The sequence below is a fragment of the Biomphalaria glabrata genome, chromosome 9, assembly GCF_947242115.1.
Source record: "Biomphalaria glabrata chromosome 9, xgBioGlab47.1, whole genome shotgun sequence".
NCBI classification, from domain to species: domain Eukaryota; kingdom Metazoa; phylum Mollusca; class Gastropoda; family Planorbidae; genus Biomphalaria; species Biomphalaria glabrata.
The window spans coordinates 4,110,840-4,124,402 of record NC_074719.1 but is presented as its reverse complement, the minus strand read 5'-3'; the positions used below and the strand labels follow the sequence as shown (position 1 = coordinate 4,124,402).

The window sequence follows — 13,563 nt, the reverse complement described above, 5'->3', positions numbered from 1 at the left end:
TCTTTTGGTTTGTTTATCTTTTTTTTTTTTTTTTTTTTTTTTTTTTTTTTTTTTTTTTCAGTTGAATGAAAGTTAAAATATATAATGATAATAAAGTAACAAAACAAAAAAAAAAAAAAAAAGAAATTAACACAAGGAGAGAAGAATAAGTTCTGGTTACCTACATGTAAATATAGTAACAAGTTTGACAAGTGGATGAAATGTGTGACTAAAGCTGTTGTTGAAGCAAAGAAATATGAGGATCTTAAAAGTTTATATCATTATTATTATTATTATTATGTTAGAAACGAACGAGTATTCATTCTCTGGCGCTGCCAGGGTCGAGTTTCGCTAAAGAGAAACAAGATTCATCTTAGTCCCTTTAACAGTTTCCACTGAGGAATTTTCTGGTGATGTGGCAGGTCCGCAGCAGTACCGCCCTCTGACAGGCAACGAAGATGTTCCTAGGAATGTTAAGGGCCTTGAAGGTGTCTGTGAGGTCAGTTGTTATTATCCCCTCGGTTGATATAACAATGGGGTATATTGTTATTTTGGACAATTTCCATAGACGCTTAATCTCCAAGCCTAGGTTCCCATATTTTCTTTTGTTATTATTCTTTCTTCTTCTTCTTATTATTATTATTATAGCTTTTTATATAGCGCTACTTTCATGCTCAGTTGTGAGACCAGGGGAAGGGGGTATCTAGGAGTTGGTTTTCCGTGCTGCCTTTAGGCGCTCAGTAAACACAACTCTGCCCGAGTCGGGTGTCGAACCTCGAGCCCCCTTCTAGGTAGCCAAACCATGTTCAAGCGCACTTGACCTCTCGACCACGCTTCCACGCTACATCAATAATCCTTAACATCATTCCTACTTCTGGTGTGCTGAGAATAGTCGTTTAGGGATGTCTGGCTTAATAGCTCAATGCCATGCCTACTCAGCTGGAGAAATTAATACTAGAAAGACATTAGGTACCCATGGCAATGCAGTGAATACCCTCCTATTGTGGTATCAGAGGAAACTAATAAAAGAGTCGACCGTTTGGCACAGCTCGTAAAGCTGCAAAACATTGAATAGAATCCATTTAGCCAATACAAACATTTCACTTGTTACTTTTGAGTGAAACTAGTGTGAATGTAATTGTATATTTCGTTTCTATCGTTATAATGTATTTTTTTTTAATGCGCAAATTGTAAGACAAATTTCCTCATGGATAATAAAGATCATTATTATTATTATCATCTAAGCAAATATCTGTGAGTGGTATAGGTTTAAAAGTCCTCATGTACCTCAATTCCCAAAATAGATGTGACGAGTGGTGGCAGCTTGTAACTTTACAAATAGTGCATTCTTCAGCCCAAAATGAAGTCAAGTGTTCAGCTAAATTTTCAAAATGTGAGAATAAAAGTGCCCCCCCCCTAATTAATATGGGACCCAGATTCAATTTTTCATTTATTATAACACCTAAATATTTGGGTTGTAACTGGTTAACCATGGTTATTTGTTTCAAATTTGTATTACCAGTACACTTAATACCGGTAATTTAAATTTTTCTGGGTGCAAAGACATGTTGCAATTTGATTCCCATTTCTGTTCTGTGGGACGCGTGGTCGAGAGGCTAAGTGCGCTTGAACTCGGCTGGGCTTGGCTACCTAGAAGGGGTTCGACACCCGACTCGGGCAGAGTTGTGTTTACTGTGCGCCTAAAGGCAGCACGGAAAACTAACTCCTAGATGCCCCCCCCCCAACCGGTCCACAAATGAGATTGGACCAAAAGCGCTCTGAGCATGCTATAAGCATGAAAGTAGCGCTATATTAAAAAAAAAAGCTATAATAATAATTCATCTAATTCTCTTTGTAGAATCTCAGTATCTTGTGTTGCAAATAGTCTTTTCTTCCCCATGGGCCGGTAATCAAATGGTCAAATGGGCCTAAAGGGTCTCATGAATGCCACTATGGCACGCATAAAATTGTTAAAGGTTTTATAATACTCTCTTATATGAGCGTCAAGTTAAATACATGTTTTACAGACTACAGTGTAATACTAATTTAATCTAACACATTTTCAAAAATAATGTAATAGCCTACATCCGTAGACATTGATAGGCTTCATCCTTTAGGGGAAAACAAACATAGCCATTCAAAAGCAACATAAGTCCTATATTTCTTTTAAAGATATAGAGTATTATAGAGCATGCATACAGTTATCGATACGCCATAAAAAAAAACATAATGATTTTGAGAACAGATAAGCCTATAATTGGAGACCCATCATATGATAGGCCTATACAATTTACGAAATGTACTGTTTAGAAATGCCTGGGCCGATTTTGACATCCAGTTCTCCCCTGTACATAACCCCTTCTCCTCCTTGATCCAAAAAAAAAAGTTTTTTTTTTTTTTTTTTTTTTTATAGATTTAGGGCTATGCAGAGGCGTAGTGATTGAGGCTGGCATAACAGTCTGCTAGAAACTTTATTTGCACCCTAACCACACACACACACACTGAACTGTGCTGTAGTCGACTGGGCTGTAGTGAACCGTCTTGACTGTGACACCTCCGCTCTTCATATAGGATCCCTAATGGCTTTCTAGAACCGGACAGAACGTCGCTCGACCATTCCGGTTGATCACATGACTACATCCCTCGTGACGCTCCTGAGCTCTATTCACAACACCGATCTTTCCCGAACTGTCTTGGCTGAACCGTTGTAACTCTTCACGGGTGACCGCTCGTCTAGCGCTGGCCTGGGGCGATTTGCGTTGGCTGTCTACACACACACCACTACCCCCATCTGTGTCACCACCAGGTTTATAACAGTATCAAACCTTAATGTAGAAAATGCCATGTATGGTGTAGACTTCTACACGCTATAGACTCTATAACCATAACTACAATCGTGCGAATAATAAATTGGGAAAATCCCTTTTTCGGTGAAATAAGTAGGCCTATATAATGTTTCAACCTAGTCATGCATCATCAACAGTTTAATACATTTTAGGCCTAAACGTAGTTTTTAAAGTTGTCTCTTTATATATGGCTTTGAAGGAGCAATGGCTGAGCAGTAAAGCGCTTATTCGATTTCTTGTTCGAATCCTGGGGTTTTTAATTTCGGGATCTTTGGGCGCCTCTTCTTCTTCATCGTTCTCATTGTTATGTTGGAGTGTTCAATGAACTCCAACATAGATGAGGTTGCGTGTCAATGTGTTATGCGTCAGGAGGCCCACTGACTCCGACTTCAGCCTGCTTTTCTTTCTGGGTGTGCTCCCATAGCCTTTGATCATCCAAGATCATCTGCAAGGCAGCAGGTGTTTATTTTCGGAGTTTTCTCTCCTAGATGAACTGCTATCCCTAGCTAACGAGTTTCATCTACCCGGGTTTAGAGTTAGAGCGCCCTAAACTCGCTTTTTGCAATCATTTCCCTGGATTTCTGAGATGTGTTTAGTAAATATTCTAACCACTGGAATACTTCACCTCATCCTCCATGACTGCAAACCAGTTGGTCCGCGGCTGTTTATTTGCTATTCACAGCTAACCCTTATATCTAAGGGTCTTTCCCCTATCCGCCACCTGGGGACGCGCTTGGTAGAAGGTGGTAACTCCCCCAAGTGGGCGCCTCTGAGTTCGCCAATCTCTAAGGGTACCTAACATTACTTGGGGAAAAGTAAAGGTGGATGATCTTTGTGTTGGCCACATGACACCATCGTTAACCGTGGGCCATAGAAGCAGATGATTGCAAAGTTTGAAATGGGATTTTTTTTTACTTCGCTTCGTACCCTACTTCCCCCTTCTCCTCCTTTCTGTGTTTTTGTAAGTCGATCCAAAAAAACAATTTAAAAAAAAATAGATTTAGGACTATGCAGAGGCGTAGTGATTGAGGCTGGCATAACAGTCACCCAACTGTTCGAAACTTTATTTGCACCCCCACCACACACACACACACGTTTTCAGAAACAACACTCGGATCTAGTCTAATATAAAGAATTATTTTTTTTCGGTTTAATACTAATATTAGTTTTTTAAAAATTCTTACTGATTAGTAAAGAGTGTTTTACAAGATTCTAAGCTTAGTAGGCTTTCATTAGAAATTGTATTCAAGACTTATGGCAAAAAAAATATTTAACAAATGAAAAAAACTCCATTTCCTTAACAGACATGTAGCTCTAAAAATAAGATAAGATCATTTTTATTGATCCATTCAAATGGAAATTCAGTTTTACTACAATTGACAACCTCAGCCTAACTATTGTACAGTAACAATGTAGATGCAAATTTTCAGTAACGATTGTTTCACATTTGGTTCTTGCAAATGTGTATTTTGGGTCAAACATTTTTTTAGCAAAAAAGTGCAGTCCATTGTTTGAAAATTATATGAAAAGCAAAAGTAGCTTTAGCGGCCTAAAATGAACTATTAAACAATTATTTAGATATTGTAGAAATACTTTAATGGGGGCTTACTAGGACCTTTAATTGAAAATTACGACCTTTTATACCCTGTCATCGACTTGAGCAGAAGGGAAAGCAAAGGAATGCCGGTAATATATGATTAACAGAATATGCGAGAAATATGCAAAACACATCAGAAGTCGAAAGAAGAGTAGAAAATATTTTTTAGCTAAAAAGGTGCAGTCCATTGTTTGAAAATTATATGAAAAGCAAAAGTAGCTTAAGCGGCTTGAAATGAACTACAATTATTTAGATGTTGCAGAAATACTTTAATGGGGGCTTACTAGGACCTTTAATTCTAATCGAAAATTACAATCTTTTACCCTGTCATCGACTTGAACCGAAGGTAAAGGAATGTAAAGGAAGGTAAAGAAATGTAAAGGAAGGTAAAGAAAGGTAAATGAATGTAAAGAAAGGTAAAGGAATGTAGAGGAAGGTAAAGGAATGTAGAGGAAGGTAAATGAATGTAGAGGAAGGTAAAGGAATGTAAAGGAATGTAGAGGAAGGTAAAGGAATGCCGGAACTAGATGCTGGAATTGATTAACAGAGTAAACGAGAAACATGCAAAACACACCAGAAGTCGAAAGAAGAGTGCTGACGTCGGTTTCAGAGAAGAAGGTAGAGTGCTGCAAAATAAAAGCACTGTTCATGCCTCTAACACAGGTGTCTGACTGCAAAGCATCGAACATGAAATAAGGATCAAGAAGGAAATGCTGCAAGGTGGTACTTTTTAGTTTTTAGTCCAAAGACTAAGAAATATTTTAAATCAAAAGCATGACATATTGTTCGACTTTTTGTATGAAAGTGGGATACCGGGGTATTTTATGAAAAGCTTGAGAAAAGGTCCAAAGCGGGACTGTCCCGCCATAGTCGGGCGTCCTGTCACCTTAGCGAAACTCTAGTTTGGCCTTTATAATTTTTCAAAGTGGAAAAAAATTGAATTAAAATTTGGCTAGAGAACGAGAAAATATCTAGTTATTGAGCAACAAACATCTAATCAAAGTAACAAACTCGTATCGCTCTCTTTAATATCAATCTGCAGCGCTTTATTCACTACTACGTTTCTATCTTACAAATACACTGAAAGGATCAGACGTTCAACTGTGATTCTGCCTTCCTGACATTACCTCCGCTAGGCTGACCCATTCAACCCCTTGATCAGGTACAGAACAGGGACGTAACTTAATAAGGGTGACAAGCATAATCCATGACAAACACACCCACACAGAAATTCACCGTGGTAAGGGAAAGTCGGACCCAGGAAATTCAAGGGGCCACTCTATCTGTTAATAATAATAACGTAAATTTTAAAACGCGTTAACAAACATAATGTGGCTGAAGGTGCTGTGGTAACATAAACGATAGTCAAAATACACAATACTTGAAGGAGCGCTGGAGCGTGACCTCCGCTGGAAAGGTTCGGCAGCAGTTCGCTAGCGTAACGTACTGATAGACAAAAGAGTTGCCAACTTGTTGACCTCAAAAACAGGGGTCGCATCCGTCGAAAAACAAAATTCCATTTTTGTTATGTTATCAGGTTCTGGGCCTGGAGATTTTGTTGGGTGACATTTACTTTAGTTCCTAGATCTATAGTTTTTGTAGAATACCAGTAGATCTAATATACAGAGCTATATATTTATATATATATAACCATAATCTTCAAATACAAAATTTAATAAAATTTAAATACTCCGAAAGACACAAGACAAAGAATTTCAAAGATAAACAATACAAAAAACATAACTCTAACTAGTCTAACTGAGTCATAAGATGATAAGTCAGGTCATAAAGTATGAGTATGAATAGTATGAATATGATAAAGCCAAAGGCACATTCCTCCTCATCCCATGATATGCTAGGACAAATTTTTATAAATAGTGAAATACTCCTTCTTCCCTAGTGCCAGTAGTGCTATTACTCAGTATTACTATTAGAGTTTAGAGCATGGAATGGGACTTATGGGTTGCCTGAGCTAGCCAGGAAAACCAGTGACTTGGCAGAATTTAAGTCATTGGTTAATAAATTAAATATGCATGACTTATTGACTGAATCATACTGAATGCATGACATGTTGGACGTAATCATCTTCTTTTTTGAAGTAATGTCTGTATAATATAAGATAAAATTAAAATATAATATTTATATTACAGATAATCAGATTATTATTATTATTATAATACTAATACTATGTTACGTAACCAACCGTTCGCCTCTGTCTCCGATCCAGTTATTTCGATATTTAATTTCTGTGCCGTGGTCTTACTAGACTAAGTTACTGAGTCTTACGGTTACTGTAGCCCTCTCTGGCCTAGGCCTAGGCTATATAATTGTTATAATATAGATCTAGAATCTTGACTCTAAGTATGGCTAAGCCTATAGATTTTCAGATTATTAGATCTATATATACTTATACTTATACTAGTCTAGATCTGATATGATTATTATTAAATCATAATAGATATCTATTTAAAATCTATTATAGGCTTAGATCTAGAAATTAAATTAGATCCTCTTTCTTTGGGCTCCCAGCTGATGGCTTGTCATGTGAAGTTGAATGCAGGTTTGCGAAGAGTGTTGCCACCCAACTCCAGCGTGTCTGAAGGATATATATTTATATATATATATATATATCTTTCGTGTTCCTAGAGTTCCAATTCTTTGACTCGACTCTAGGAACAGTTACAAAGACAAAAAAGACAAGACATCTGGTTTCTGATAATTTAAATAAAACAGTTACACAAACCTGGCATCAATAATTTAACATGATGCTATTAATTGATTTTTATACATCATCACATTGTTTGTGTGTGTACATAGCGTGTGGTATAACATACATAGATGTTGACTGGTCTAGTCCGAGTGTGCTCTATGAAGAAAAAAAAAACAACATATTTTTTTAATCTTAAAGGTTGCAAAACTAAATTTTCAGTCAATAGCTTTTCTTTTTTTTTTTTTTTTTTTTCATAGTTTCCCTTTTAATTACAGGCTTTGATTTTTTTTTTTAACAATGATAAATTCTTTGAAATATAGGCCTATTAACCTCTAATGATGATGGAAACAGAGCCTGATTCAACTCTTGAAGTGAACACCTTAAAATATGTGAAGAAGGAAATAGAAGAGACAGATTTGTTGACACAACCATGTGAAGAACAAGGCTTTAAAGTGTCAATGATAAAAATTGAGAAGATAGATGAAGATGAATCAGACTTGAATACACAACAAACAGGAAACTATTACTATGAAAAATCTTCTACTGTAAACCTTGGGCATCAGGTATTACAATGTTCACTAAAATATATCACACAAAACACTTCTACATAGCATCATTTATTATTTTTATTTTAGTTATTAGATTTATTATTGTCAGTCTAGATTTATTACAAATTTAATTACATGACTGATCCAAACTAATTGATACACTTTATCTAAGTTTTTTTTTTAAAGTGTTTTTTAGTATTTTACTTGCTAATGATAAATTGTTATTTCCTCTGCTATTAGTACATTTGTTTATGTCTTACAGGAAAATGCTATAAAGAAAGAGATAGAAATGACTAATGTCACAGATAGTAATAGAGTACAGTCCTTGCCTTCAGGACAACTAGCTGTGTCAGTGAAGGTAAACACCAGTCTTTCTCCTGTACCTAACATTATGCCGAATTTCAAATCCCCTTGTAAGACCTAAAGTTCAGAAGTGTCAGTAAGTCTGGTAAATAGATATTGTTGTTTTTAAAAAAAGAGTAGCAGACATTTAAGTATGCCATGTTTAGTACAAAAATGTCTATATTGATATGCAAGTAGAAGAATTGGCCATTTTTTATAACTGAAATGTAGAAGAAATTTTATTTTTTTATAATTAGAATACAAAACATCTTTTCATACCATGTTTTTTTTTTTAGTAGTTCTACAATTTATTTGTCAGATCTCTCCATTCATTATGTCAGCACTGTATCCATACGTTGTTATATGTATGTGTACTGGAATATCAATTCTGACTACCATTATATGGCATCAAAATATAATTACTAAATGAATTATTGATGTTATGTATATGAAGATGTAAACGATGAGTCAGGATGCCGATTTATGGACATATAACCTGTTTATTGAAATACAATACAGGCAGCGTTCTGGCTTAAAAATATATAACATAAATGAATGTCAAATATAAAATATATTTCAAAAAGTCAATTCTCTGCTGACACTAAATATTGATCAATTCCTATGTCTTCAACTTAACTAAGTTTAAATTCAACTTGTCTATACTTCCATTCAACTTGAAGTGACTCGACTTTTTTCTCTCTCTCTTTCTTTCTCTCTCTCTCAAAACACTCTTTGACTTGAACACTCAAACACAGTTCTTGTTGCATGAAGTGAACATTTCTTACAAAATAGTGTAGTATATTTAAAAATAAAATTCTGACCTCAAAAATCAATTTTTAAAATACCTCTTTTCAAGTCAGAACTTTTTAGAACCTGAATGTGTATCTCAAAAACGGCTCCAACAATTTTCCTAGAAATTTAACAATTCAAGCAAATTGCTAAGAAAAAAAATGGTAGCTAGTTGACCACACTGGGAAAACTCTAAGTCTAGATCTAAAGGCTTTCAATGGAAAAAGTGTAGTAGATCTATACATTTGATTAATAAGGATTCTTTCTCACGGGATTGGGGCAGGTGTAAAAAATGTTACATTGTTTTTTTTTAACGGATAATAAAGATTATTATTATTATTATTATTATTATTATTATTAGTTATTAAGAGCAAAACAATTACTATATGAGTTGTATAAAGGAGGTATTGGCTTTTAAAAAAAGTAATTTTAAATGTTTTTCTTGTTTGACTTAATTCACAGAAAAGAACTAACCTTTTATAATACAAAACAAAAATAGTTTTAGGGATTAGCTTTATGTTTCATGTCATGTATAGGTCTACAGAGCTGAATAATATTTGAATTTCACATCAGATTTAGAGGCTTATCACTCATTCTTTCTGGACTAGAATAAGTGAGCTTAGCACTGGAGCGCCGCAGGGGTGCATCCTGTCACCAGTATTGTATAACATATACACAAATGACATTCAGAGCCTATCAGCTGACACTCCCATCATAAAATTTGCTGATGACACATTGGCCTTATTGCAGGGGACAAAAATCTGTACCAATCAACAATTAACACTTTTTACCTATGGTGCATAGATAACTTTCTAATTTAAATGTTCAGAAAACTAAAGAAATGATTATTGATTTTAGGAAACATAAAGGCCATTTCACAGAAATTCAGATAAACAACCAAACCATAGAAGAAGTACAGGAATATAACCATCAACAACAAACTGAAATGGAGTGAAACTGTCAAAACCTTTACACCAAAATTCACCAACGACTCTTCTATCTTAGAAAGCTAAGGAAATTTAACATCGACAAAACAATAATTAACCTTTTTTTACACAGCAACCATCAGCAGTCTAATTAACTTTGCCATCATCTGCTGGTATGGTAATACTTCACTTGCACAAAGACTTAGACTAAATAGACTAATTAAAAAAGCATCATATATCACTCAAACACAGCTACCATCTCTTGAAGAGCTTTTTCATGAAAGATGCCTTTCCAAAACACTCACGATTCGTAAAGATAACCTGCACCCATTAAACCACTGTTACATAAGATCTGAACGAAGTGGTCGTCTCCTTTCCATTAGGATGGTCTTAAACTTTTGGAAGATCACAGCGATGACAAACAATATTTCTGTTAGATTATGGCAGACAGGTTTACACCTTGTTTTGTACATATAAAAATAGTTATATTTTTGATACTTAAGATGGCAAAGATTCACTGTAAAGTTTGTGTAAAATGCATAAAAAAATATAATTCCATAGCTAAAAATTCCTGAACTTCTTTTTCTATTTCATATTAAAATAAAATATATAATATATAATAAAATATTTTGAATGGTGAGGCTAATTTGATTTGAAAAATTATCATTTGTAATGAAAGAAATGTTTAAGATTTTACTCTAAAAATCTTAATATTATATTATAGTAGAATTTTTATGAAGCATGTTTTATTTTAAAACAGGTGGAGGTCATTAACGAAGAAAATGAAATGACTTCAGAAATAAATGTACTCACTGATAAAATGCAGGATGGAATGGATGAAGACTATTCAAAAGAAATTAATTTAGGTAAAAAGATATGTGATGAAATTGTAAGAAAGTCTCTCACAGGATTTCCTGAACCTAATCATCTACACCAGCTGATCTATACTGGTCCAAAAACATTTCAATGTCAAATTTGTCTTAAGGTATTTTCTGATCCTGCTCAGAAGAAAAAACAACGGAAGATTAATACTGAAAAAAAAAAAGTGAAATGTCAAATTTGTCTTAAAGAATTTTCTAAAGCTTCTAATTTGAAAGCTCACCTAGTGATTCATACAGGTGAAAGACCATTTAAATGTCAATTTTGTGAAAGAGGATTCACCCAAGCTTCAATATTAAGAAATCATGAAGCTATTCATACTGGTGATAAACCATTTAAATGTCAAATATGTCCAAGAGAATTTTATAGATCTACAGATTACAAAGCTCACCTATTGATTCATACTGGTGAAAAACCACATAAGTGTCAAATATGTCAAAGAGGATTCACTCAGGCTTCACACTTAAGATCTCATCAAAAGGTTCACACTAGTGATAAGCCTTTTAAATGTCACATATGTCAAAGAGGATTTTCTAAGTCTTCACGATTAAAAGTTCACCAAGCTGTTCATACTGGTGAAAAATCTTTTAAATGTCATATATGTCAAAGAGAATTTCATCGTTCTTCAAATTTCAAAGCTCACCTTTTGATTCATGCTGATGAAAAACCTCATAAATGTCAAATTTGTCAAAAAGGATTCACTCAAGCTGCACAATTAAAAAATCATCAACTGGTTCATACTGGCGAAAAACCATTTAAATGTCAAATATGTCAAAAAGGATTCACTCAAGCTGCACTTTTAAGATCTCATCAAATGGTTCACACTGATGATAAACCATTTAAATGTGAAATATGTCTAAAAGGATTTTCTCACTCTTCACAATTAAAAGCTCACCAAGCTGTTCATTCTACTGAAAAAACTTGTAATTAAATATAATATATACCATAAATGAATTTTTATTATTTACACTATCTTCATATTTAAAAAAAAACACCAGCTTATTCATACTGGTAAAAAAAACATTTCAGCGCAAAAAGATTTTCCCCAAACCTATATTTAAAAATATACCATTTGGTTCATACTGGTGAAACACTGTATGTTACATATGTCTGAAAGAATTTTTTCATCTTTCATATTTAAAAAACAACAACAAAAAACATAGCTTAATTAATACTAGTACAAAAAAAGTTAATCTCGTTAGTTCATACTAGTGTAAATTTGTTAACACCAAATTTGTTTAGAAGAGTTTTCTTTACATAATGAAAACTCCCCTAGCAGTTTACACTGGTGAAGAAACAAAAATATCAATGTATCAAAAAGTACCAAATTACATACTGATGAAGAACTGTTGAATGTTCATAATGGGTTTACTATATCCTTTCATTTTTAATAGACTTAGTTCCTATTAAAAAAACAAACTATTGAAAAGTATTTTGTCAAACTACATCTTTGAAAAAAAAGGTCAAAAAAAAATTATTTTTTTTTCATTTTATCCTCTCTTTATTGTTGTGTACTTGATTACACTGACTTGACTGCACTGACTTGATTACACTGACTTGACTACATTGACTTGACTACACTGACTTGACTGCACTGACTTGACTACATTGACTTGACTACACTGACTTGACTACACTGACTTGACTGCACTGACTTGACTACACTGACGTGACTGCACTAACTTGACTACACTGACTTGATTACACTGACTTGACTACACTGACGTGATTACACTGATTTGACTACACTGACGTGACTGCACTAACTTGACTACACTGACTTGATTACACTGACTTGTCTGCACTAACTTGACTGCACTGACTTGATTACACTGACTTGACTACATTGACTTGACTACACTGACTTGACTACACTGACGTGACTGCACTAACTTGACTACACTGACTTGACAATACTAGTAAAAAAAACAATCAAGTTTATTTTCTCACATCTCTGCAGCTGAAAGTAGATGCTATAGAGTTTCCTTAATATCCACTACTGGTAAATGTTTTTACATTTTTGGCCAATTATGCATCGTAAAATGGAAGTGTAAAGAAATTCCATTTACCTTCTCAGCAGATTTGACGTTGGCAAACTTTGAAATAGTGGGTTCTGACTAAATTTTTAAACAAACTTGTTTTTTTTCAATGAACATACTGCAAAGTTTGATTCTTTCTTTTCATGAGCAGGAAAAACAAAGATTTTTTAAAAAATTTTGTTTGATTTTTTTTTTCCTATGATAAACTCCTTGAAATAAAGAGTTTTAATGTACAGTTGATGGAAGACTTATTAGCCTAGCAAAGAATGACATGACATTTAATCTTTAAATCTAAACTATCAACAGCTGTCTTTACTTAGATAATGAGGGGACATTAAAAGAATCAGAAATATTTCTGCAGCCATAAAAACACATTCTGAACAATGCATTAAAAATGCTAGATTGACTCGAAAAAACAAAATGTTAATGTACTCAACCTTTTTAGTGAGAATTATACTTTTTTTTGTGTTTTGTATTTTTAAGGTTGGTTTTGAAATAGAGAGTAAATTTTTTTATTAGTAGTTTGTATAACATGAAATTTAGCAGAAACAATTCAAGGGAGGTAATAAAATAGGCAACCAAGCTATTTTTGCAAATATTTTCTGAATTTATTATAGAGACTTTAAGAGAACATAGCCAGAAAAGAAGTTTGTTGCATTTTTAATGGGACAGACAATTTTTTCTAGAAAAACGTTAAAATAGTAACATTGTTAATTATTGTTGTACATCGGTTTGTTGGTCAGAGATGTACAGATTATTTTAAATATCCTATTACAAATGTTTACATTTCAGGAAATATCTATTGACATAATAATGTAGAAACATGAAAGATGAAATCATGAATTTATACAATTCAAAATATATTTAGTTAAAAATATTGTTGTTTTTATAAAATGTCTTCAAAAGCA

General features: G+C 33.7%; 1 protein-coding gene across 1 annotated transcript; it reads left to right on the top strand.

Moving 5' to 3' along the window:
* Window positions 1–5,858: 5,858 nt before the first annotated feature.
* Window positions 5,859–13,062, top strand: LOC106052074 (zinc finger protein 235-like). The gene is made up of 4 exons (XM_056040418.1): window positions 5,859–5,984; window positions 7,453–7,695; window positions 7,943–8,038; window positions 10,498–13,062. Exons 2-4 carry the CDS (start codon window positions 7,468–7,470, stop codon window positions 11,545–11,547), a joined length of 1,374 nt encoding a protein of 457 aa, XP_055896393.1. The 5' UTR covers window positions 5,859–5,984; window positions 7,453–7,467; the 3' UTR covers window positions 11,548–13,062.
* The last annotated feature ends 501 nt before the right edge of the window (window positions 13,063–13,563 follow it).